General features: G+C 39.8%; 1 protein-coding gene across 6 annotated transcripts in view; it reads left to right on the plus strand.

Annotated features, from left to right (window-relative positions):
- The window catches only part of SLC7A11 (solute carrier family 7 member 11), a 220,052-nt gene that overhangs the window by 181,968 nt on the left and 13,768 nt on the right, over positions 1–24,316 (plus strand). For all 6 annotated transcript variants that reach the window (XM_027662244.1, XM_027662243.1, XM_027662241.1 and 3 more), the window contains one exon: positions 23,682–23,805. In XM_027662244.1, the coding sequence (XP_027518045.1) occupies positions 23,682–23,805 (124 nt within the window). The remainder of the gene's footprint in view (positions 1–23,681; positions 23,806–24,316) is intronic.

Here is a 24,316-nt window from a genome sequence, read left to right on the forward strand (position 1 = left end):
GTTAGGGAGAATTTGATTTGTCCTGTCTATTTTGGTAGGTATGTTTTGGTACATGGGGACAGTAATAAAAAAAATCTATTAACCTTTTCTAAAAATTACAGAAAATATGCCTTGTCAAATAAATTTGTTTTCTTTCAGGAAATTAACAATTTATTTGATCAAAAATTAATGGCTAAATATAATTTTCTTAGGTTTTTAAAATAAGACAGCTGGCTGGGTACCAAATAACTTATTGTTTAAAAGAACCCCCAGCACTGTACACTCAGATAATATGAACCCGAGACGCGTAGAGAAGGAAAACCCCAAACAGCATTGACTGGGAGCATGCAGAAGGTTTTTTGTTGGTTTCTTCAAAGTCTAATCCAAACCTGGTGCTGTTTCATTGCAAGGAAATTGATGATAAAACATGAGGATGGCATGAAAACTGGCAGATTTCCATTGTTTCAGTGTCTTTGAGGTGTCTTGGGTGTTAGCAGGATCTTTAATATGATCAGGATATGTAGAATGAGGACTGTATGACTGGAAGCTGAAACCAGACAAATGCAGGTAGAAAATACAGCACTAGTATTTATGACTAATCATTAGCACAGATACCTATGGGTGCAAATGGGTTTTTCCTTGTTAGTCTTCAGTTCTGACAAAACACTTTTTTTTAAACTATGCACCCCTTGAAGCATAATGTATCACAGCTAAGAAAAGTCATGTGGGTTCAATTTTAAGTTGGTTTTTTTTCTTTGCAACTGAGATGTGAGGGAAGACGACTCTGTGTCTTTTCTGCCTCTGTCTCAGGAGAGCTTCCAGGTTGCTCCAAGTTACTCTTGAAGTTATTTGTGCTGCTAGTGAGGATGTAGTACTGGAGGACAAACCACATAACCTGGCTGGTTTGGTGTATTCCAGGATGGCTCTGGAAAAAAACCCAGCTCAATGCTACATGTACAGTGTTATCACAAAGCTGTTAAAGCTTCCCTTTATCATTCTTCTTCTTGGGGTTGCACTTGGAGAGGATAAAGAAGATGCCCAGTATTTACAATCTCCATACAAATGTACAACATAGAATAGAAAAGATCGAGATTTTAAACATTGCTAAGTAAGTGGCAGGTGATATAGCAGGGCAAATGGATTGCTACAGGCTGTACTGGCAGAGACCTCTGCACCACCTGTAAATGGAGATTCTGGACTCCCTTAATCTGAAACAAGTGATTAAATGACAGTTGAACAGTTTTTTTTATCTGGTTGCCACCTATGAATGGATCTGTTGGAAAGATGTCCTGCTGAGCCGGGGCCTCCTCCATCACTGTTCCCAAAACTATAGGGCAAGGGAATAGTGTGGATTAATCCCAGTGGCAACTGTCTCAGCTCCCACCAAACTCAGTACAAATGTGAGGTGAGCTACTAATCACTCTGCTGTCGTAGGCATTTATTAGGACTCAGGTGCCTTTTTTTTTTTAAATTTATCTTTTTAACCTAAAATGCTGTCTTTCCTTTCATTCTTGCTGTGTTAAAGGTTGCACTAAGCAACCTGGTCTAATGGAAGGTGTCCCTACACATGGCAGGGGGCTTGGAAATACTACTTCAAGGTCCTTTCCAACCCAAACCATTCTATGATTCTGTTGTATAGCACTGCTGTGGAGGTACGATGTAGCTGTTTTTAAAAGGGAAGAGGGAAGTACAGGCTTGAGCCACTTAGAGCCTGTAACAGCTCCAGGTGTGCAATTTGTAGTGTTTGTCAATGGTTAGGGATGCAAATTACTTACAGCAACAGAGGTGAGCACGGTGATGTCTTCTGCCCTGCACCTGCCAAAGTAAATATTTGACTGAGAATCAGTCACAGCTCTGTATTTCCAGGTGTGCGGCAGCTTTGGAAGTAACTGAGATGAATGATCAGCTCCATCCCCATGTCAACCAGCCTGCTTCAAAGCTGCAGTGAATGTAGCAGAGGAGTTGTGGGGAGGACAGCACAGTTTACAGCAGAAGGAAGGCAGGAATGCTCTAGCAGAGCGTCTGGTTAGGGCTTTGCACAGCCTGGTCTAGTGGAAGGTATCCCTGCCCATGGCAGAGATATTGGAACTAGATGGTCTTTAAGGGCCCTTCCAACCCAAATCATTCTGTGATTCCTTGGAGCTGGGCCCTAGAATATATCCTGAAATAATCTACTTTTAGACATTAAAGTTTTCCAGCCAGGGATTGCATTTCTTCCTGTGGTGTACTGCACCAGGAAAACCTGCTGGCATACATTGGGAATGCAGAAGAGGGGCAGGGAAGGGGGAATGCTTGTGCCCTTGCCCAGCTGACAGCCCCCTTTATGCTCCAACAGAGTGGCTGTTTGTAGGGGCAGAAGGGGCTGTGGGAGTCTGTGGAGGTGCAGCAGCCTGTCCTGGGTGCAATAAATTGCAGACTTGGGTCTATAAGTAGGATGAATACCATGGGCCTGAGGCACTGGGATGGTGATATGAAACCCTAGATAGAGAGAGCTGGCACAGAGACACTGGAAATGAGCCAAGCGGGGAGAAAGCGCCTTTTAAATTATAGAAGGGAGAATAGAAAGACTTTAAAAAAAAATCTCAAAGTGAATGCCATAACTTTCTGAACAGAGTTTTGGAAGTAGTGTTGAATTCTCACTTTGGAAATGCTACAGTTCCTTCTTTTGTATAAAGACATTATTATAACCCCATTATCATAAGATGTAAAAATAGCTGTTTCCATCTCCTGCTAAACCCCCTTTTGATGTCTCATTTTTAAGCCTGAACTTGTTTCTTTATTCCTCTTTGTTCAAGTGCTCCCCTCCTGCAGCATTAGTAGGACCTGAAGCATCATGAAGTTAATGTTTATTTTACAGGGAGTTGAGGTTGCAGTGTTCACTGCTTTAATGTTCAATTTTTTAAAAGAACTTCTAATAATTTTATTATCAAGAATATGTGGAACAACACTGATGTGTAACAAGAAATTTCTTTTGCATTTTTTGAAAACTATGTTTTGCATATGCGTGCTGGCTCAATAGCAGTTGTTGTTTGAAATGAAATAACTAAATAATCCTTGGAACAGCACTTCACCTAAAGAAACTCGTGCAGCCATATCACATGCACCTTTGATCTTTTTGATTTTCTTGCATCATAAGGATCAGCCCTATACAAACTGAGATCTTATTGTATTGTCTAAATAATAAGTGAATGAAGGAACAACTGGGTCTCTGAGAGAGAATTTGTCACCTGAAAATTGACAGGAGCTGTGTTGTCTGGAGCAGTAAATTTAGAGGACAGGAAATCAAGCGTGTTGAACTTTCAAACTCATTTCTTATACATAGTCTTTGAGCTCATCTGTATTCTTGAGCACCCACTATGTACTCTCAAGAAACAGACCCAAGTTTTTTCAATCAAGACCCTAAAAGCAGCTCATGCCCAAACAGCACTTCCCTCCTCCCTTCCCAGGCTGAGCAGAGACCAGGATCAGTGCTCTAGTTAGTGAAGAATTTTGACTGTCTCCAGATGAGAAAATAGCAGAGGAGTGTTTTCATATTACAGCAACATCTTCAGAGCCTTGTCAGAGCCAGGGCCAGATTTTGTCAGATGCTGGCCAAAGAGAATCCAGCTTTAAAGAAATAGTACTGCATTCTCACTATGAGCAGATGATCAACCTGAACACTTCAAGGTATGAAGATTAGGCTCTTCTTGGAAGAGAGATAAAAAATTATTTCACTTTAAGGTGAAGGAAACTAAGACTCAAATTCCTTAATGATTTCAAGGCAGTCTGTGATTGAGTGAGCAACTAGAGAGAGGTGTTAATTTGCAGCCCTTGTTTAGCTCAATCACATTATTTCTTTGGCAATGTAAGTTTCTGTTAGTATTGTTAAACTTGGGAAATATTTTTCATTTAGTGGTCTTCAGTGTCAGTGGTACAAAACGATAAACTTTCAAAGGATGTGGATTCTGAAAACATTTTACTACACAGATTACTTTGCAGTTGAAGTTAAGTATAGCTGCTATTTGGCATAATCCTTTCTTTTTACTCTATTTTTTCCATTTTTTCTCCCCTGTTATTGAGCCATTTCATTTGCAAATATTCTATTTCTGTTTGTAAAATAACTTGGGTCTAGCCCAGGCAATCTATCATTGTTTAAAACTTTACACAGTGCAAAGAACATATTATTGAGATGTATAGTGTTTATAAGTCTGGTCTCAGATTGATAAATCATGTCTTGGGCTGTTGAAAAGCCCAGAAATTAATTGCTTTGCTATGACCTTGGGGTCTGAGATTAGTCAGTTTGTCTATTAGATTTTTCCAGTGTTCTTCTCACTTCATTTATTCCTTCTTTTCTAAGGAACTGAGAAAAGTCACCAAGGCTTGATGTCATCAGACATTTTGTAAAATCAGGATATCAAAATGTTTTTTGTAATCTGCTTTTATATTGGTTTTAAATAATGTGAATGTCATTTCTAATTAATCTAATATGTACCACCCATTTGTTCTAATTATAGTTTAAAGTCCACTTTGCATCTATGAGGACTGAGAGAAATGCGGTATTAGAAGTGTTTCAGGATATCTAAGCATTATAGACATGCAGATGGATGGGAGGGGAATGGTGACTATGATGCTACAGCTCTTCCAGCTCCCTTGTTTCTTGTAGCCATCTGATTTTTGGCACTTCACATTAGAATGCAGCCCCCTTCCAAAATCCATCAGAAACGTGAATTGCACTGTCACTCACTGCCAATCTACCCCCTCATTTGGGGTCAGATTCTGAGTAATCAAAAAACAGTAAAAAATATTTTCAGTGTTAATTGAGAGAATGCAAACCTTTGCCATTTCTGCCTCTTTGCTTCTTTCTTTTTTTTATTTTATAATTTAATGACAAGATTTACTCTGAAGAGGAATATTAATATTGATATCAGTAGTCTTAGGCACTAGAAAGGTTTATCTACCTTGAGTTTGAAATCTTTCTTGCGTTTTTGTACTGCACTTATTCATAAAAGATACATTTGACTCCAATTCATTTTCTTCATGTCAGCCTACAGTGCCAAATATTCAGTGCAGAAGTTACAGGATTATATTTTGATATTTTATCTGAAGATAATCAAATGAAACAAATGCTAATCTTTCCAGTATTTTTCAAAGCCCATTTGCTCATGTGAATTCATCAGATTACTTAAGGGAAAACCAGGTCAGTTAAGTGAGAGTCAAGTGAATTGAGTGAGTTTTCCCTCCATATATTATTTGTGTCTTGGGTTAGTTTTGTATTTGAATACTTATTCTTCATCATAAAATGATGATATTCTAATTAGCTTCCTCCCAGCTATTTTTATGTTGCTTTAAGAAGTCTTATTCCTTCTAAATTTTACTGTATCTTAACAGCAGAACAGTCTGCCTAAATTTCCTCAGTTATCTGTGAAGTATCTCAGATGAGGTGTCCAAACACTGGTGAATTCAACATCACTTTCTATGATTTGTTTGTGCCCTGTGTAAAGGATAAAATCATGTTTTCAAATCTGTAAAATCCTTTAATGGGGAGGTGAATCTGCCAAGTAAAGAAAACAAAGTAATTTACTTGCTCAAATGTACTTACGCAAAACCAAGCATGGGGTTTGCTATTTGTGAAATGTACGAAAAGCCTTTAATTAAGAATGTAATTCCGTAGTATTTGTGTGTGTTTGAGAGGGACAAATAGACAATTACTAGCTCAGGGGAGCTGACTCACCAGTATGAAACTGTTCTTGATAAAATGAACTTTACTTTTGCTCTCTCACTGACTTTATTAACTCCTTGCTGTTTGCATGTCTCACATCTTCAGCTCATTCATTACCTTTTTTTTAGAAATTACTAATAATTAATTTCTGAAACTAAGTATTTCAGTCTTGGATGCATGTTTTTTGATGGGTTCAGATTTCTGAAATCTCAGCATGGGAACTAATTTTTTCCCCTTCATAAATTTATTTTTTTTGTAGTTCTTGATGGAAGTTGTAAATTCTCTTATGAATGGGTCACGAATGTTCTGAGTTGTTTTGCCTTTATTTATAGTCTCTTTTCACTCCTAGTTGGGGAGATTTTAATTGTCCTATAGTTTGGTACACAGGGGTTTCCCAAACTGTGTTGCTTAAAGACCATGTGTATAACTTCAGACTGACAAAACATTATGTGGAAGTTAATACAAGGTGTTATCAATGACATGATATGCTTCATAAATACAACTTGCTAGTAAGAAAAAGTAATTATTACTTAATTTTGCACCTGATCTCAGCTAATCTTTGGTGGTGGTTTGAGGCAGCTTGGATTCAAAATCTGTTGCAAAACTGGGGAGCTGGAGCAGGTAGTGGTGGAGAGAGGAGAAACACTAAAAATAGAGTCATAGAATGGTTTGAGTTTGAAGAGACATAAAAGATCATCTAGTTTTGACCCCGTACCACAAGCAGGAACACATTCCCCTAGACCAGGCTGCTCAGGGCCCCATGCAACCTGGCCTTGAACACTCCTGAGTTCTGGCTCCAACTTACTCTCTCATCAGTCTCCATCCCATCCACCATAAGATGTGCCATAAATGCCCTAATCTTGACAATCTGTTGGTTGTGCCAAGAAATGATACATTTAAGTGAGCCACATGTGAGACATGCAGACAATTCAAGGGGTGCAACTTGCTTGTGAGCCATAATTGGAGTTTGTCTGTGATAGGATTTGGTGAAGGTCATTGAATCAATAAAATATTTCCAACCAGATGGAGCAAATAACAGAAACTGTGTTAGCAGCTTGAGTTAAAATGGGAAAAGGGTCAGAATGGAATTTGAAAATGCTAACTCAAGTTAAAACCCAAGTAATTTGTTGCCCTTTTTTTTTTTTTGCTAACTTCAATTATATCAAACTGGATTTTTGGATTTAATAATGTGGATTATCCTGTACTCCTGTAGTGCAGACTTTTCTTTGGCCCTGCAGTTTTTAAGAGTTCCAACATTGTAGCTACCATATGTAATATCTCATAATTAACTGAGGATGCAGATTCAGTCCTTCTGTTCTTGTTTTTGTCACTCTCGGCTGTTGAACACAGATTCCTCCTACCACACCTGGGTGTCCCTTGCTCCACAGGTGCAGTGGGTCCTGCTCAACAGCAGTTCTGTGTCACAAGAGAGAGGAAACAGAGAGAGCACAGCTGGAAAGCACAGCAGCTTGAGACTGGAGTGATCCAGATGTATGCAGAAAGACAGTCTGCAAACCTGAATCCCCTGCCTCGTCTTTGACAGAGGCACTTTGTGTCTGAGCAGTGCTCTGAATTCACCAGAGCAATAGATGCAGACAGCAGAGGGTCTGGGAAGATGACTCACTGCATGAATTCACCTGTCATCTGGAATAGGGATCACAGAGACCAAAGGCTTCTGCAGCAGAGAGAACAACAGGGCTGCAGATTTCATTGGGCACTATTCCTTTTCCTTACCTTCGCAAGAGTCAGAGGCAGCTGCTGTGTGTGCTTACTGCTTTCCAGAGGCTACATGTTTTACTTATGCATTTAGTTAGGGACTGACTTAGTGGATACAATCTACAGGAATTTGTATGTGACACACATTCATCACATATTATTATTTCTTTTTCCTTCTCCCTTGTGGAGTTGCCTTTTTTGATTTTCTCCTACTCCATGGGTGTTTTTTGTGTTTATGTCAGTGCTGAGTCCTCTGGTGCAATTCTACACCATGAGAGAAAGAGATGACCCTCGGGTGCAGTTTTCAGGCACCAGTATCTTTGTCATTGGCAGCTACTTTCTAAACACCAATTTAGCATTTGAATTGGTTCGGCTGCCTCCCAGTCTTTCTATCTCTTGTTTTCACTTTATTATCTTTCTATTTTAATGTTAAAAAAAAAAAAAAAGTGATGTTCTGTTTAGAAATTGAGTGTTGTGAAGAGCTACCTGTGACAGGGCTTAAACTGATATACCAGTCAATATGTGTAAATTAGAAAAGAGACTGATGTAATCTATAGTGTCTGTAAAGATTTCGAAGATGTACCTTGATCATTAATTAGGACAATAAGGATGTCTTATAAAATTGCAGTTGAGAAGACTAATAATTCACTATCGAATGAAGCAAGGCAAGGTCACTTGTATAATTACCTGTTCTAACATTTATATTCCTTGTATGAAATGCTCCTACTCACATAAAAGTCAAGCTGATGGCCCCAGAAATATTCAGGACTAGGAAATGCAGATTTCTTAACTAAGCTTTGAGGGTATACTAAAGAAACCTTGTAGTTTCTTTTTTATGTATTCATTTGATTTTTCTGGACTGAATTACTATTTCATACAGTCAAAGTTAACTTATAGCACATGCCTGGCATGGGTGCTTGAGAAGAATGAGTGGAAAAATAGAAGAACAAAAATGAATGTTATAGATGTTGGGTAGATACAATATTGCTGTGCTGGATTTTAGCTGTGGATATGTGTATGGAAATTAATAGTGCTGTCTTTACTCTTTTTATCCTAATTGGCTGATATAGAATCTGATTCTAATTCCTTTTATGTCTCATAAATGTAATAAGGATACCACCAAGACATTAGTACAGAAATCAGAAAGGTAGTCAGCTACTTGAAAAATCAAAGATATTCACCAAACATAGGTAGAGGATGGAAGGAAAAAGAAAAATTGCCAGGGCAGACTGTAATACCTTAGTGATATATACCAGGACACAGGGTTAGTAGTGGTTCTGTGCTGTGTGTGCTGTTGGGAGGGAGGACAATAAGGCAGGGTGGGAGGGCAGGCTGTCTGCATGATTGTCTCCCCACTAAGGCAGCATCTACTTTAGGGTAATACTTCAGAAGCTATTGCTTTGAAATGTTTGTTTCTGTTTATGTAGACTCTGTGGCTTAAGATAAAAAGGACCAACTTGAAATGAAAATAACTGAATGAATTCCTTCAGAATTCTGGAGACACTTGAAAATTTTTGAAGATTATTTGTTAGAATTATTAGATAGTTGTAAAAATGCATTGTTTGGGCAGGATCTCACCGCAGGAGAATGGGTGGGAGAGGTTCCTGCAGACTCACTGGACGAATGGACATGCAGGCTACCATGGTGCTTGGCCTTATTTCTTCTTTTATCCAAGGCCAGTAGAAAAAGGGGATCTGGGCTTCTGCAGAGGATGAGGATTGAACAGCCTGATCTAGGGAAAGGTATCCTTGCCCATGGCAGGGGTTTGGAACTAGATGGTCTTTAAGGTCCTGTCCAACCCAAACCATTCTATGGTTCTATGATTTCAGTCTTTTGATTTTTGTAAGTGACTGCTTTTGTCAATTTAACAGTGGCAATGAAAGGCGTCGTGGCCTGGTATGGGTGAAGTTATTGCTTGTAGTGTACACGGAAGGCAAACATCTACATGAAAGTGGACACTTAAGAGACAAACCCTCAAACAGGTTTTCCTCTCTCAAGCCTGTGGCACCTCCTTTGAGGAAGCAAAGTCCAGGGAACTCAGCTGGAGCATCCTGCCCTCCTCCCTCCCCCAGAGCACTGAAGGTGTCTCCCCAGGGTGCCAGGACTCCACAGGTTTGCAGGAGCTGTGGCTGGCTGCCACAGAGTGTCCTGGAGCACCCCTGTCTCAGAGTTTCAGAGAGCTTTGGTGGCTCCAAGGTGTAAGGATGTGATAAGCCCACGTGCTGGCCCTGTCTGTCCCTGTGGTAGGTGTTTGGTTTGTGGTGCACAGCACTGCGTCACCACAGAGCTCATTGCTCCTTTCCAGCCCTCAGTGCTCAGTTTGTTTGCTGATGTGATAACCTGTTGAGTGTAAGGTGTATTTGCTTTCCTTTTGCTGTTTTTTTTTTTTTAAATTTTATTTTATTTTTTATCATTTTCTGTTTGTTTATGTGAATCATGGTTACTATGAATCAGCTCCGCTAAGGAAGTAAAACAAATGTTTATCCACAGTCTCCCCTGGGGTTGCTGGCAAAATCCTAATCTGTTTTACCAGCAGGGTAATGTAATGTAACACAAAACAGTGTAACCTTCGAAGTTTCCATTGCTCTGCATTTTCCTTCATTTTCACCAGCTAAAACATATGAAAGACTGTTATAACATCTATTTCTGTTGCACTGAGGGCCTTAGCAGTACCTGTATGGAAGGATGACAGTATCTTCTTTATGGGAAGCCTAAGCAGCTCAGCAGAATATTCATTGCAGGAATAAAAATCTCTTGCAAGACTGATGTACTGCTGAAGGTCCAGAGATGTAAAACAGACTGTATTTTACTGGAGAGATGATGGGTCTCTCAGGGCTAGGCAGCTCTTCTCTTGGCCACAGTGAAGGTCCCATTTGACATTTTCATTCTCTTTTGATAGTTCATTAGGAGATGACCTGGCTGAAATTGCTGGAGGAGACGTGAGACAGCAGTGTATTAGTGGTAGATAGAAAAATGAGTAAATTCACCAGATCAGTTATAACCAGATGAGACAAACCCAAAATTGTGTCAGTAGAGATCAGATAAATGTCTATCTCTGTGCTTAGAATGTTAGCCACCACGTGTAGTCCTTTGGGCCAGCGTTTTGTCTGTATAAGACTTACTGGCTCAGGAAGCAGTTTTTCATTTAACTATGGTCATTGCCTCTTTGTATGCTGATGCAATGCCTGAAAGCCTTGATTGTACTCACTGGTAACTGGCATCAGACCATTCTTTGGGCTGACAGCTGGGTAAAGGTGACAAGTCCACGTGAGGTGGTTCAGAGCAGTCACTGCAGCTCCCTCACAGCCTCCACATCTATCACCTTGGGTCCTGGGGGTGTTACACTCTTTGTGAAAACAAGCAAATGTGGTTTATACAGCTTCTAGTGTGGGTGGAGACAAACCTCTCCTGGGTTTTTTCTTTCCCACTTTAAAACTGGAGCTTGGTTTCCTCTGACACATGTGCTTTGATTTCTGTATTTACCTAACAGCATTAGCTCTTGTGGAGGTGACTCAAAGCACTCACCTTAATGTTTTGATCTGAGATTTAAATCTGTGTTTCAAATAGCACCGAAATCTCACTGTAAAACCCAGTAAAAGCCAAGAAATCCTGTATGGAATTGCAGGGGTGTAGATCAGCCTTTGCTTATGGGTACTGTCACTGTTGGCTACAGCCTGTGTATAGAAAAAGGGGTCTCACAGACATTTCTCCTGTTATTTGTAAAAGCAAGCCAACCCCCACTACCTATGGGTATATATATGGCAGAGATGGCTAGTTTAAATCACTGTGTGATGTTCTGATCTGTACTGAAGTGCATCCTTTCCTGGATCCAGAAGGGCATGAGCCTGTTTTTCCACCTTTTATTTCCTTTCCCCTTTAATGCTGAGCCTCAAAAATGAGAAAGAGCAGGGTGCTAAGGTTGTGTTAGGTAAGCATGATGTTAGATCAGAGCAGGTAGCAGTATCTTGCTTGCCATTAACAGCAGCTTTTTATTACAGCACCATCTAAAACTGCTATAGGCTGATGCTGGCACCCTCTGACTGAGGTGGTGAGATAACAGACAGAAAGACAGACAGCATTTTTTAGTGGTATAATATACAGAATGGGAGAATAAAATACAAATAAAGCAATGGGCAACTAAAATTGCAAGGGTAGTATGCTCTTTATTGCATTCATGCACATCAGATTGGAGTTTTATAACTGCACAAACGATTGCTAACACATGCCATGTCATCATGAATACTTGTTCTTTAGAACAGCACAGTCAAAATGCCAATAGCAATGGTATTATCATACACAAGGAAACGAATATCTTCCACTTGGTTCAGGCAGCAGAATAACTTACTCAACTCTGACACAGTCTTTTTGGATGAGACATTCAGTGGGGTTGTCTCATTTGATTGTTCAGCTTTAATAGGTAGTGAAATTGCTGGCTTGTATTTAAGATATGTAATAGTTGTATCAAAACAAGACAATTTGGCTTTGTACATCTTTCCTGTAGATGAGTACATCCTTTTGTGTGTGACAGAAGAATTTCCACCAGAGGAGGATGTTTCTTAGCTAATGAGTGCTGAGATTCTTATTCTCCTGCATATCCCTTCCCTACATGGTGGCTGTTTTATGTGAGTGCTTATGGGTGTACAGATGTTCTGGAAGCAGGTTCTAGTTGCTTACAGTGTAGCCTATACTTTTGTATTTGGCTGTGAGTGTTTTGGAATTGTAAACACATAGTGACAGTGATATTTTATTTAAGGAAAGACTATTGTTAACTAACAACCCATAAGGGTTTTCAATCATTTAAATTACAGTACAACCTATATCCATGAACTGTAAACTAAGAGGATTTATATAAGATTATAATGGCTCCAGAGGAGCTGTGAAGTGAATAATCTGCATTTCACAAGTTGCACTGCTGTGGTCTATTATGTCAATCCTCATTCACTTGTAACACTTGCTGTTCAGCAAGTGCAGTTATTTGCATCTTCACCTTGTCATTATGTTCTGTTCATTGTGAAAAAATGGACTATATTATAAGAGTATTTAATTTTTTTAAGTATGATGGAATGGAAAATCCCTTGTAAGAGTAGTTTTGTTAGTATCACTTGAAAAGACTCAACAGCAATAGAGAGATCTCCTCCATATATCATGAGAATGGAGAGTGAACAGGAGTACTCTGATGTGACAAGAGGTTCAACATCTGTGTGGGGTTATTTTAGAGAAAAGAAGAATTAGATTCATCCTGTGGTGTAAAAGAATGACAGGTGCTTCTATTTTTTCATATTTGTTTATAACAGGGAAAAAACCAGTTGCCAAGCAAAACCAAATAAAAGTAAAGAAGACCATGACATTCCTTTTCCTTGGGCAAATCTCCCATTAGAGAATAATCTGCTTGTGTATCTAAGGATGAAATATTTCAATAAGTGTGAAAAGTAAGCAGAATTGCTTTAAGATTCTTGCTTGGTGATTGTGAAGGCCATGAGGAGAGGCTTTTTTTTAGTTGCAGGCTATCCCAGACATGAATAGATCCAAGCTGCAGGCCACCATGGTGTTGAGCGCTGTCAGAGTCACGATACTGTGCTAGAAGAATGGCCCCAGAGCGTAATGAATTACATATTTTCTCTGCTTCTAAGAACATAATTTTGCCCACAGTGGCACAAATCCTGCCATCTGCTTTGTGCTTATTTTGGTTACTGAAAAAACGCCTTACAAGCACTGTTGCTAAACTAACACGTAAATTTGTGCTGTTCCCCAGAGCTGGTGTTTTTAAAGGGGACCTATAAGAAAAATGGGGACAGAATTTTTAGCAGGGTCTGTTGCAATGAATAGAAGAAGGGGGTTTAAACTGGAGGAGGATAGATTTAGATTAGATACATGGAAGAAGTGTTTTACAATGAGGGTTGTAAAACACTGGAACAGGTTGCCCAGAGAGGTGGTAGATGCATCATCCCTGAAAACACTGAAGGCCAGGTTGGATGGGGCTCTGAGCAACCTGATCTGGTAGAAGGTGTCCCCGATCTTTGCAGGGAACTAGGACTGGATGACCTTTAAAGTCCCTTCCAACCCAAACCTTTCTATGATTCTCTAGGTTTACTTTCAGATTCAGATGTCACGGAGGCTGGTGCTGGGCAGGGTGCTATGGAGTGCCAGGATGTAGGGTGTTTTTGATGGCACAAGTACATATTTTTTAAATAGGTTGATTCTGTGGGTCAGGATAAGAGGTAGTATGGTAAGTTCTGTATAAACTCTTGTTATCACTTTCATTTTGAGATTTTAGCATGGAAGAGTAGTGCATTCAGGGTACACTGAACAGTGTGCAATTGCAAAGATGAGTCAGCCTTAAAATCCCGAGTCTCATTGATTATACTGTCCAAGATAATTAGAATAGACTAATAATTCTGGCTATTTCATGTTGCTATCCAAACTGAAGGGAACTTGATTTGCAGAAGGGTTTCAGGATTAACTCCCTAAGGTTATGTTTAAGGTTATATTTAAGATTTCTCAATTTGGACACAGAAAAAAGAAAATCCAACCTTACCGGTGATTTTGAAAGTTGTGCATATTTCACTTCATGACATCACTTCATCGCTTCTTAAAAAAAAAAAAAAAAGCATAAGCTCTTCTCATGTGCATATGACTGTAGTTCAAGCATTATGAAGGCTTAGTGAGAGAGGATTTCAACTTACTGATATTCCCTTTCTCAAAGCACTGAAGCTCTGCAACAGAGAAAGTTGATATTCCCATTTGAATTCCATTCAAGTGCCCCCAGTTACTGCAGGCTGCAAAGGCATATTTCAGCTCACATTTGGAGTTTTCTGGATTTCTCTTCTGTGTCGGAGCTCCTACTGAATTATTTCAGTGTACTATATGGGCTGTCCCACATCCATAGGCAGTCTGCTGGGCTGTCCTTAGCAAAAGCCTCATTTCCCTGTGTTCTGCAGAGAAAACAATTTATCTGCCACACAACCTCCTTCATGGCAGTGTAGTATTGTTAAGACATCTCCTTTTAATTTCATTTACACCTTTTTATATCTTTTAAAATGCTAATGCTTCGAGGCACTTGCAGTTACTGTTTTCTCATTTTAAATTCCTTCAGAAAAAGAGCCTATCTTGGTAAATGATATTTCAGTTTCCATGGTGCTCCCTATTACAAGTAGCTGCTCTTTTCATCACCGAATGGTGCAATTTTCATTCATGCTGAAATATCAATGGTAACATACGGCAACAAATTGTTCCTGTATGATCTTTGGCATTGTGGAAACTCTCCTGCTCAAAATTAAATGTCAGGGAATTTAACAAGTATGAGAAATCTAGCTCTTTTTATGCACGCACACACAGAGAGACATACGTTTCTCCTTCCATTCCTCTGTGCACCTAAGCATTTATCTTACTTTATTACTGTAAGGAGTCATTAGTATGCTATCAACATGTTTCCTAAAAAGTTTGGTTGAGGGGGCAGCGTTCCCTCCTGTACCTTCCCCTGGAGTCGAGTGAGGTGTTTTATATTCAGGCTGCTTGTTCCCAGATTCTGAACTTGAGGGGCTCATTTTGTGAATGATAGCAGCCTTGCCAGCCGGCTCCCTTGCATTACTCAAAGTGTTGCTTTGTCATTTGCAGATGACCTAAAATCAGAAACATAAGTCCTCAGTACAGACAATAGAAATACACACAGATCAAGGCAGGATCTGCTTCCACCCCAGCCCGGCTGCCTGAAAACACGCAGGTACTTGCAGGAGTGTGGGGAGGGTGCTGTGACAGGCAGCATGGTTTTTAGTGGGATTTCTCTCATAACCACCATAATCTCTTTCCCTGTCCATGATATTATTGTTATGTCGTAGCTGATGGCATAGGTTTCTCAGCTATGTGGCCTGATTGACACATTTCCCTTGTTTATAATTCTAAATATCCCTCCCCTCACCCTGCCAGCTACTGCCAGTGCTCAGTCTTCCCTGAGAAAATGATTCTGCCTGGAGAAAGTAGACCCTGTTCATAAATCACGTGCTCAGGGAACTAATAATTTCAAATTCCCAGGAGAGCCCCCTGTAATAAATAAAACTACTTTTAATACACAGTTACATCACTCCCTTCTTTTTACATTTATTTTAAGTCTGTCAGTGTGATGTCTGTCAGTGTGGAGCAATTAAGAGGAAGTTAGACTCACTATCCCATGCTAAATAAAGCAACTTGTAGGAAGCTCTTTGAATTGAGCCTCCACCCCGTTCCCATTCATTTCCATACAGGAACTTGGTGCAGGCAGGTGTTTTGTTTTTACAGGCCTATGTCAGGTTTGTGGTTATGGCTTCCTTACCTTCAAGCAAGCATGATTTACGAGTGCTTCTCACTGTGATCTATGCTGCTGGCAGTGCTGTGAGCACTTCCAGCAAATAGATCTTGGAAGAAAATAAAATGCTGGAGCTTGTGAAAGAGCAGAGGTGCTCCTTTCATCTCCTGGTTGAGAGGGAGCTAAGCAATAAATGTAAAACCTGAGGTTTTGCATCTCTGGTGGAAAAGGTCACAAACTTCCTTGAGTACATGAAAGTTTCCCACAAGTGAAATACAGTGAGGGTGACGTTAAACAGTGATGTTAGGTAGAAACATGGAAGTAGTTCAACAAACTCAAGAGTGACAATATATTTGTATTTGAATCCTCTGAATTCAGGCTCTGTTGCTTTTTAACAGGACCGCCTGTGTGAGAGAGGCAGACACCCTTTTAATTACAGGTCCAGCCTAAGCCTCACCTTTATTGCAATATCCTAGATAAACAAGCATTGTCTTCTGAGCATCTTCACTGCCATTTCAGGTTCTGAAAAATTAAATGCAAATCCTTTGAAAGACATCCTGCTGAGCTGGTGCCCACATTTCCAGGCACCTGGCTGTTCTGTGGTTAAGCCTCCCGGACTCTCATAATAAGCCTGAGTTCCCAGGATAAGCCTAGCTCCATGCAGATATGACTATTGCAATAGGAAAGAAAAGCCAGAAAAGACTTTTATGTTCTTGGGAGGGATGTAATTTCGGGTCAAGTTACAGTACAAAATAAAAGCTGGGTTTGATTTTTCACATCTTTTGGAAGAAGTTGTAAACTTTGTACTGTAAGTTTTGCAACAGAGTTAACATCCAGATGTTGAATACTGACACTTGTTGGACATATGGAAGTAGAATTGACTGAGAAATCACAGGGGATGATCGATATTTTATGTTTCAAGTCTGTATTCCATTTATTTTTTTAAAGAGATTTTAAAAATTAGCCCCCGTAGTAGCTCTGTGTGCTGCCTCTTGTGCTCAGTTTCTGGCTCCTAACAGTGCTAAACAAGAAATGGCTAGACAGAGACAGTGTGAATAATATTTAGTGCTGTAACCTCAGAAGTTCTTTGTGGATTTAGCTCTCATCCTTGACATCTTCTGAGTTGGCTTAGTTTTCTTTGGGAATGCCAGAAACAGTATCCACTCTGTGCGAAAAGATTCAGGATCCTGCTTGAACATGAGGGGTGTCTCTGGCTGGTAGTCCAAGTTTTAGAGGAATCCATTCTGCTCTTCAAAGAAAGGTGTTTCATAAGAGCTATTGGCTTGACAAGGTGAGGCTTGGGCAATTATGTAAATGAGTGTGGCCCTCTGGTGGCATCTGACTTGCCAACCTGAGTTTGTACACAAAGAGATCACAGCCAAGTTTAAATCTCTGTTAAAATAAAGCAAATTCCCTTGTGAGTGTTAGAACTACTCTCAGTTTCTCAAGGGCTGTGGGCAGATCTGCTTCTACTAAGACTTTAACTGGGAGGGTTTGCCTGGAAGAGATGTTATGGAGAAGAGATTATGTTGTGCAATTAATACATTTCTAAGTCTTAAATTTCAGACAAGGGAGTATTTATGCTAATTAAGTTTTGAGGAAAGCCTCCTGGAAGAAGTACTGAAAACATTTGAGAAGCTGATAAAATTTCCTGCCCTTTGCAGCACACTGACAATGCAGTTTGACCCTTTAAAGTCAGTGGGTCATGGAAGACCCTATTTGTGAACTGTAAACAATTATAATCTGAACTGGTGAAGTCAAACAGCAGGTAGAAAACAAGTAATTAGCACAGCAGAAGCTCTTTTCTTCTCTTGCTGAGTGGTAGAAGGCAAGAAGGTTTTTAAATGCAAACTGTGGCCTGATTCATCACTCTGTTATCCTGGTGTAATCCTGCTGTGTCTCTGCAGAAGTCAGAAGTATGGAACCAAAGCATGGAAATGAAGAAGGGAGCCCTTTGACACTCACTCCGGGAGTAACATCCATGGAGCATGTGATGGTGTAAATGAGAGTGCAGCTTAAAAGCTAGGCTTTCCTTGTCATCACTTCTCCCCTCAAAATCAAGAAGATCAAAAGATGATGAAGAGAAGTGATGTAATTGAATAGTGTCTGAGGTGCAAGTCCACAGACAGCAGCTCTGATCTGGAACGTAAGGATGGAACATATTGAGAGGCAGTGAAGGGGGGGAAGGAGTGAACTGCTGAGGGGAACCTTTACTACAATAAACAAAATAATAATAATAGCTTATTGTTGAAGTCAGCTGTTGCTGAAACACTTATTAGCATTTATAAATACGTGGATTTGAGAGGTGCTGTGATGATTCCCATCCCTTTTGCCTCTCTATTCCTGGCTTTGATTCAGTTCTTTTAAGTTTTGCATCCTCCTTTTGTCCTAACAGATGGATGAGATTGCAGTTTTTTCATCTGTTGACCTGGTGAGAAGTATTTGATCCCTTCTGTGTTGTGTTCTGTCTTGTAGGCTGCTTTTTGCATGAAAAATACGTGGCAGGGAAAAGTAAGTTTATATCAAAGTGTACTGCTTTGCTGTCCAGAATTTGGAATTGCCACAGCTCACAGAATAACTACCTTATAATGGTGAGAGATATAGGTTGGACTCTGGAACACAGCCCTTATTAAGGCAAGCCTATATGTCTTCTAGTCTTGCACTGAAGTCCTGGGAATATTGAATAACCAGGGTTCTCTTGCCACTTTCTGTATTTGGTTACTTTTTCCAGTGTCAGGTTATTAGGATAAATTTGCTCTTGTGACTTCTTCTGCCAAGATTTGGCCTTATGACCAGTGCAGTGGATGATTAGATTTTTTTAAGAGTGCCAGAATCTGGAAAGAGTTCATTTGCAAATTTGCTTAGCAGATTGCAAATGGTGAATAAATTATTGCACAAGAGAACTATTGAAACTCCTCTGGTGGTAAATTTTCAACTGAAAAAATACAGCATATGCAGCATCTTGCTCATGAAAACCAAGTAAATGCTTGCCTGGAAATCATGTGGAATTAGGACTTCTCCTCTCTCCCTTTTTACTATTTTCTTTTTAAATTTATATGTAACACAAAGTGTCTTCCACTATTTCACTGGTACAGTAAAGTTCAATCAAAGTACAGTAGTTCAATCAGACTTTATCAGTAATTAAGTGCTTTATTTAGACCTTCTTATTTATGTTTCCTGGCTGGGTCCCACCAGTATAGCTTTGTCCAGGACAGTTTACTGGGAGTGAGCATCTGTGAAAACCCAGCTTTGAAATGGATGCAAGGAAAAGATTTTGGAGTGCCCTCTAAACAACAAAGGATATGGTGACAATGGGTTTCATCTTTGTGAACTCAGCTGGCTTGGTGGGGTGTATTTCACTGCATGCTTGTCATTTTGTAGAAAGAACAGCCCTCAGTGATCACAGCTCTTAGTGCTCACTGTTGTTATAAAAGTTGTCATTAAACTAGGATATATGCTGTAGATTTCTGGGAATGTTCAACTGGTTTATTGACATTGTTGCTCTTATCCCTGGGTTCTTGCTCTGACTTTCTTTCTCTTTTTCCTTTTATCTTTTTTTTCACTTTTTCCCTTCTCTTACTTGCTCTGCTTTGTGTTTTTCTTTCAAAAATATTTGTGGGAGGTAGAGATGTACTAGAGCTGATTATTGGAAGATCTATGATTCTGCAACGCTGAAGGTTAAATCTAAACCCCAGTGGTTATCCTGATTAACTGAACTGTATTCCCTAGCTCTTGGGCCCTTTACAGGGTCTAGAGGAAGGAAATTTGCTTTCAAGCCATATACAGCATTGCTTGGCAATGCATTTTAGCCCTATATAGCACAGGATGGGCTAGGTATATTCCCACTGCTGAATTTCTCTGTGATGGTAGGCTCCTTGGTGACTCTTTTTCTGGGAATCATAAGGTAGATGTGCTCTTTGTTCAAACTGTTGCAATTCTTCATTACAATTGCTCTGTATATAGGGCAAAAGGGGAAGATTTAGCTTTAAATAGTAGCTAGGAATAGCTACTAAGTCTTAAAAGGTGTAGAGATTCAATTCAATTTTAGTCAATGTTCAGATGCATGGAAATTATCCTAATTGTCTCTTATCTGCTTTTATAAAGACTTTTAAACTATATTGTCAATATTTGCCTGATTCAGGTTTCCTCAGATTCATTTTGATACTGGTTTTCCTCAAAGCTTTGGGAGAAGAGATGAATATTGCAGAAAGACTCTCCTGGCAGCAGCTTCTCCTTCTAACCAAGGAGCAGTGTACTTGAATATCGCCTTGACAGTAATGCTCAAGACATTTCCAAATAATTGTATAAGTTGGGATCTAATATTAAGGCCAGGCTAGATGAAACCCTGAGCAACCTGGTCTAGTGAAAAGTGTCCTTGTCCATGACAGGGGGATTAGAACTAGATGGTCTTTAAGGTCTGTTCCACCTCAACCATTCTGTGATTCTATGATTGGCACCTCAAGGTCTATTCAGACAAAGAACTGTTTTGAAAAGAATTGTTCTTGATTTTGAAATCTGTTGAGATTTAACTCTCAGATGAGTGCAAAAAGAAAGCACTGTCCTATAGTAGTCAGTAGCCACTTCAATGCAAGTTCAAGTCCTGGACATGTTTTAAGTAAATGAGGTATTACAGTCTCCTGTATCTGAGCACACACAGTGCAATGGTTTTTAAGCCACTGGCCATCTGAGGTCCTTATCAGTTAGATAAGGTTTCTGTTTCGTTCTAAGATTTTTTCCTAAGAAATGTCTTACTGATATGTTCAAGTTCCTCATCAGAAGCTTTAACTTCGATGAATCAAAATCTTAAAACAATCTTAAAGTGGAAAATGTGTTTTTCTTGAATTTTCTGTCTCCCTCTAGTGCAAATCTCTCAGCTGTGAGGCAGTTGTGAATTTGCATTATATCAGAAATGTGGCTTATCAGTGTTCTGACACCCTGTGTTGTGTGTGATTCATAGGATGTAGAAGTGAAAAGGTGAAACCTCCATCAGCAGAGGCAATTTAATGGAGAACAGAACTTTGGTATGGTTTTTCTTATTTACAGAGAAGATTTGGATGTCTTGGAAAATATCTAAAATATTCCAAGAGAATTGGTACAGTTATCCTCCAAGGAAAGGAGGTAATCTTTATTGGTAATGGCATTACAGTCTTATTCCAGTGCAGTGACTGCAGTTCATTGCAGAGAGTCTGATAATGGGATCCTGTTGCAAATTGGGAACTGCAGAGAATCTAATAATGGGATCCTGTTGCAAATTGGGAACTGCCTCTTAAATTGGATGGATAGAAAAGACACAATTAAAACTCTCACTTAGTGGTTTTACATATGGTTTGTGCCTGTCTGTCTGTGCTCTCAGGTGACTCAAGGACCAACTGCAAATATGAGTGGAGGTGTCAGCGAGAAATGAACCGTACTGTGTTGCTCATCCCTGAAATCTTGAAGCTGGCCTTTTATTTTCATCTAAGTCTGTCACTGAAAGCAGTGGCTAATAAGCAGCACTTGGAAGGGTTGTGCGGGCGTACAACAGCCCTCTGAAGGCTCACTCCTGCCAGGAGACAAAAGGAGGTGCAGCCTGGGAGCTCGCTTCCCTCAAAAACGAGGACTCAGGAGCTTAGAAGTCACAGCATCCCTTGTGATGCTCCAGGCACTGAGTTATGATTTGCAGGCTTTTTAATGAATAGTGCTTACTGACTAGTTCTGTCTTGTTTAGGAGTTTTATTCTTCTCCTGAGTGTGTTTTTTATTGTTGGTAATACTATCCAAGGGGGTTAGTGCTCTTCAGCATAACAAGGTAGGACCTTCAGTGGTAAGAAAATGGTCGTGTTTGGAAGCATGATTTTCTTTTTCCCCTTAGTTTTGAACTGCTATTTTGTTTTATCAGAAATTAAGACTGTGATTTAAATTAGATATGAATACAGAATGTTTGGTAAGAGTTAGAATGAACAAAAATAGTTTTTAAATTTAACAATGTGATTGCAGTCATTTAAATGGTGTTAGTGAAAATAGTCCAAATTTGCTATCTTTGGCTGGAAACATTCTTTTTAAGGTTTGAGTAAGTGCAGATTTATCCAATAGCTTGGTGGTTGAAGCATTCATCTGTGATGCAGAAGATATAGTTAAAATCACTGTTCTGAGAGGCTTTGCATCTGTGTATCTCTACCTTGAATCAGATGCTAAGAGGATTGAATTCAATTTACACCCAGGTCAGGTAAGAAGCTTAACCTAGCTGTTTGCAAAATATCTGGCAACTGACCCACAAAACCTGTTTTTGCACACAGTATCAACACAGAGAGCTGCAGTGTTTCTTGAGTCCGTAGCTTTGTGGGTTTTCCAGCAATACAGCACCTGCATTCTGGGCTCTTTGCTCTGGTCTTTGCTGTCTCCTTCTTCATCAACAAGTATATTCTACAAGCTGACTGGCTTCCCTTTTTCCAGTTTCTTCACCTGAGGATGTGTGCCTGAGGTAGCCATGGGGTAATGCAGTATCATGATGTCTACCCAGATTTGGTGTTATGTTACAGCACGATCCTCTTACTTACCTGTGTGTCCGGGTTAATGGGAGTATTTGACACCATGGTTTCTAAGGTGGGCAAGATGTTCAACAGTGATACTGTCCTGCTTTACTTATTTATAAATAAATGCATTTATTTAGTTTCAGTTCAGAGCTTCTTTTCAGCTCTTTACAGGCATACTGATGTAAAGGATTTATTTTAGAAACAAGAACTGGTAGCAAAGAGGATCCTTAAATTCTGACCAGGCTGTGTTTCTTTGAGATCAGAGGAGAATGGATCTTTGTGTTGGTTTTCAGAACACCTTTTCCTTTGATGTGATTACAACAGTCCTTTAGGGCTGTTCTTGTGATCTCTTCTGGAACATCAGAATTCCTAGTTCTGTCTCCCCTTTCTTCCACCTGATGAGGTGACTTTCACGATGAAGTTTTCTAGATATGGCAACCTCTCCATCCCTTCGAAAACAGCCTTAATATAGACAACTGGAGGGAATCAGACGTGAAGCAGTGAGGGAGTTTGCATACTGCAACTCTCAACCTTGGCATTAAAGGACCAAACATTTGTTTCAGATCTGGATCTTTTCTTGGTGTAATGCAGATATCAATAATATTAAGTGGAAAGAGACTAGAGCAATACTTGAAGCATCTTTTTTTTTTCTCCTGACTCGAACGTATACCTGCAGTGTGGTTTTGGACAAATTCACCGTGCCTCTGTTCCTGTTTTTTAAAATTGGAATAATTCTGTTCTTTTTGACTTGCAGGACATGCTATATAAAATTTTGGCATTATTATTTGTTTATTGTTGTTCTGTCTTTTAGCTATCAGGGTGTTTGTGCTATTCAATACTGTTTGTGCTGTGATAACAGTACAAATTTGTGCTGTTTCTATTTCTGTGTCATATTCTGCTCTCATATTCCCCTGAACAGTGAGAGAGAGGACTCTCTCACTGGTAAGGTGTGCGAGGGAAGAAATGCACAGAGGAGGAAAGGGCAGAATTTCAGATGCTGGATACTCTGGCATCCAGGGGAGGATGTCAAACGCCTCCGGGTGGTCAGTGGCCATGGAGTACCAGTGGGTATGCTGGAGATGCCACTGTGATTGCCCTCCTGATAGAGAGCTGGGTCACCTGCATCTGTCATCTCAGCCTTACTGCTGGTTCAGCCAGTGACACCCTCTGCCTTCCTGTTGGGTTCAGCTTGCAAGTCAGTCTGAGTAGGCAGCTCAAATGGGTCATACTTCTTGTATGGGAAGCACAGGGACCACAGCCTCTCGGTGTCCCAAAATGACTCCTCCCTCAAACGTTTTCTCACCTCTTCATTATAAACCTCTTTGCTTTGTCTAGATAGCTTTGTTTATTTTTTTTTTACTGGTGGTTTCTAATTATGATATTTTGGGATCACCGAATGTGCATTCACCATCATTAGTGGCTTCTTCTCATGTCATTTGTTTCATGTTCAGGGACTAGCAACCAGATTGCAAAATAATGAGCTACCTTGTGTATTTCAGAAACATACCCCTCGCAATATGCATTTCAATGATTATCGTCACAGTTGGCTATGTGTTAACAAACGTGGCTTATTTCACTACAATCAGTGCTGGGGAATTGCTGCTTTCAAAAGCTGTAGCAGTGGTAAGTTACAGAAGAAAAATACAAAGCTGTATCCCTGCTGCAGTTGTGTTTGTTGATATATTCTTATTTTCCAGGGGAAAAAATTGGGTGGACACATCCAATGAGGCTTTTCTATGGCACCACTTATTAGCATACTGGTGAAATAAGTCTGATTTTTGACTGATGGCTGGGATTGCACTTAAGGCCATCAATAACATTTATAAACATAACATTGGACTGTATTTATTTACCTCTTATAACAAAGTCAATAGGACTTAAATTTTACAGCTGAATACATGCTTGAAAAATTCAGTGCTAAATTGTAAACTCAGCTCCTGGGAAGCAGGAATCACAGATATTTGTGGAAGTGGGAGCTCTGAACTATCTTGTGTAGCAAGACAGAAACGCTGTCTCTGCACAATGTGTGTCCTGAGTATTTAGGAAGGGGGTTGCTGTGAATACGGGAGCTCATTTGGGAAGGAGTTGCAAGGCAACCTGGCTAGGCAATACTGCTTTGGTTGTTCTTGCTGAA

Source organism: Corapipo altera, unplaced genomic scaffold, assembly GCF_003945725.1.
Source record: "Corapipo altera isolate COAL_440 unplaced genomic scaffold, ASM394572v1 212, whole genome shotgun sequence".
NCBI lineage: Eukaryota > Metazoa > Chordata > Aves > Passeriformes > Pipridae > Corapipo > Corapipo altera.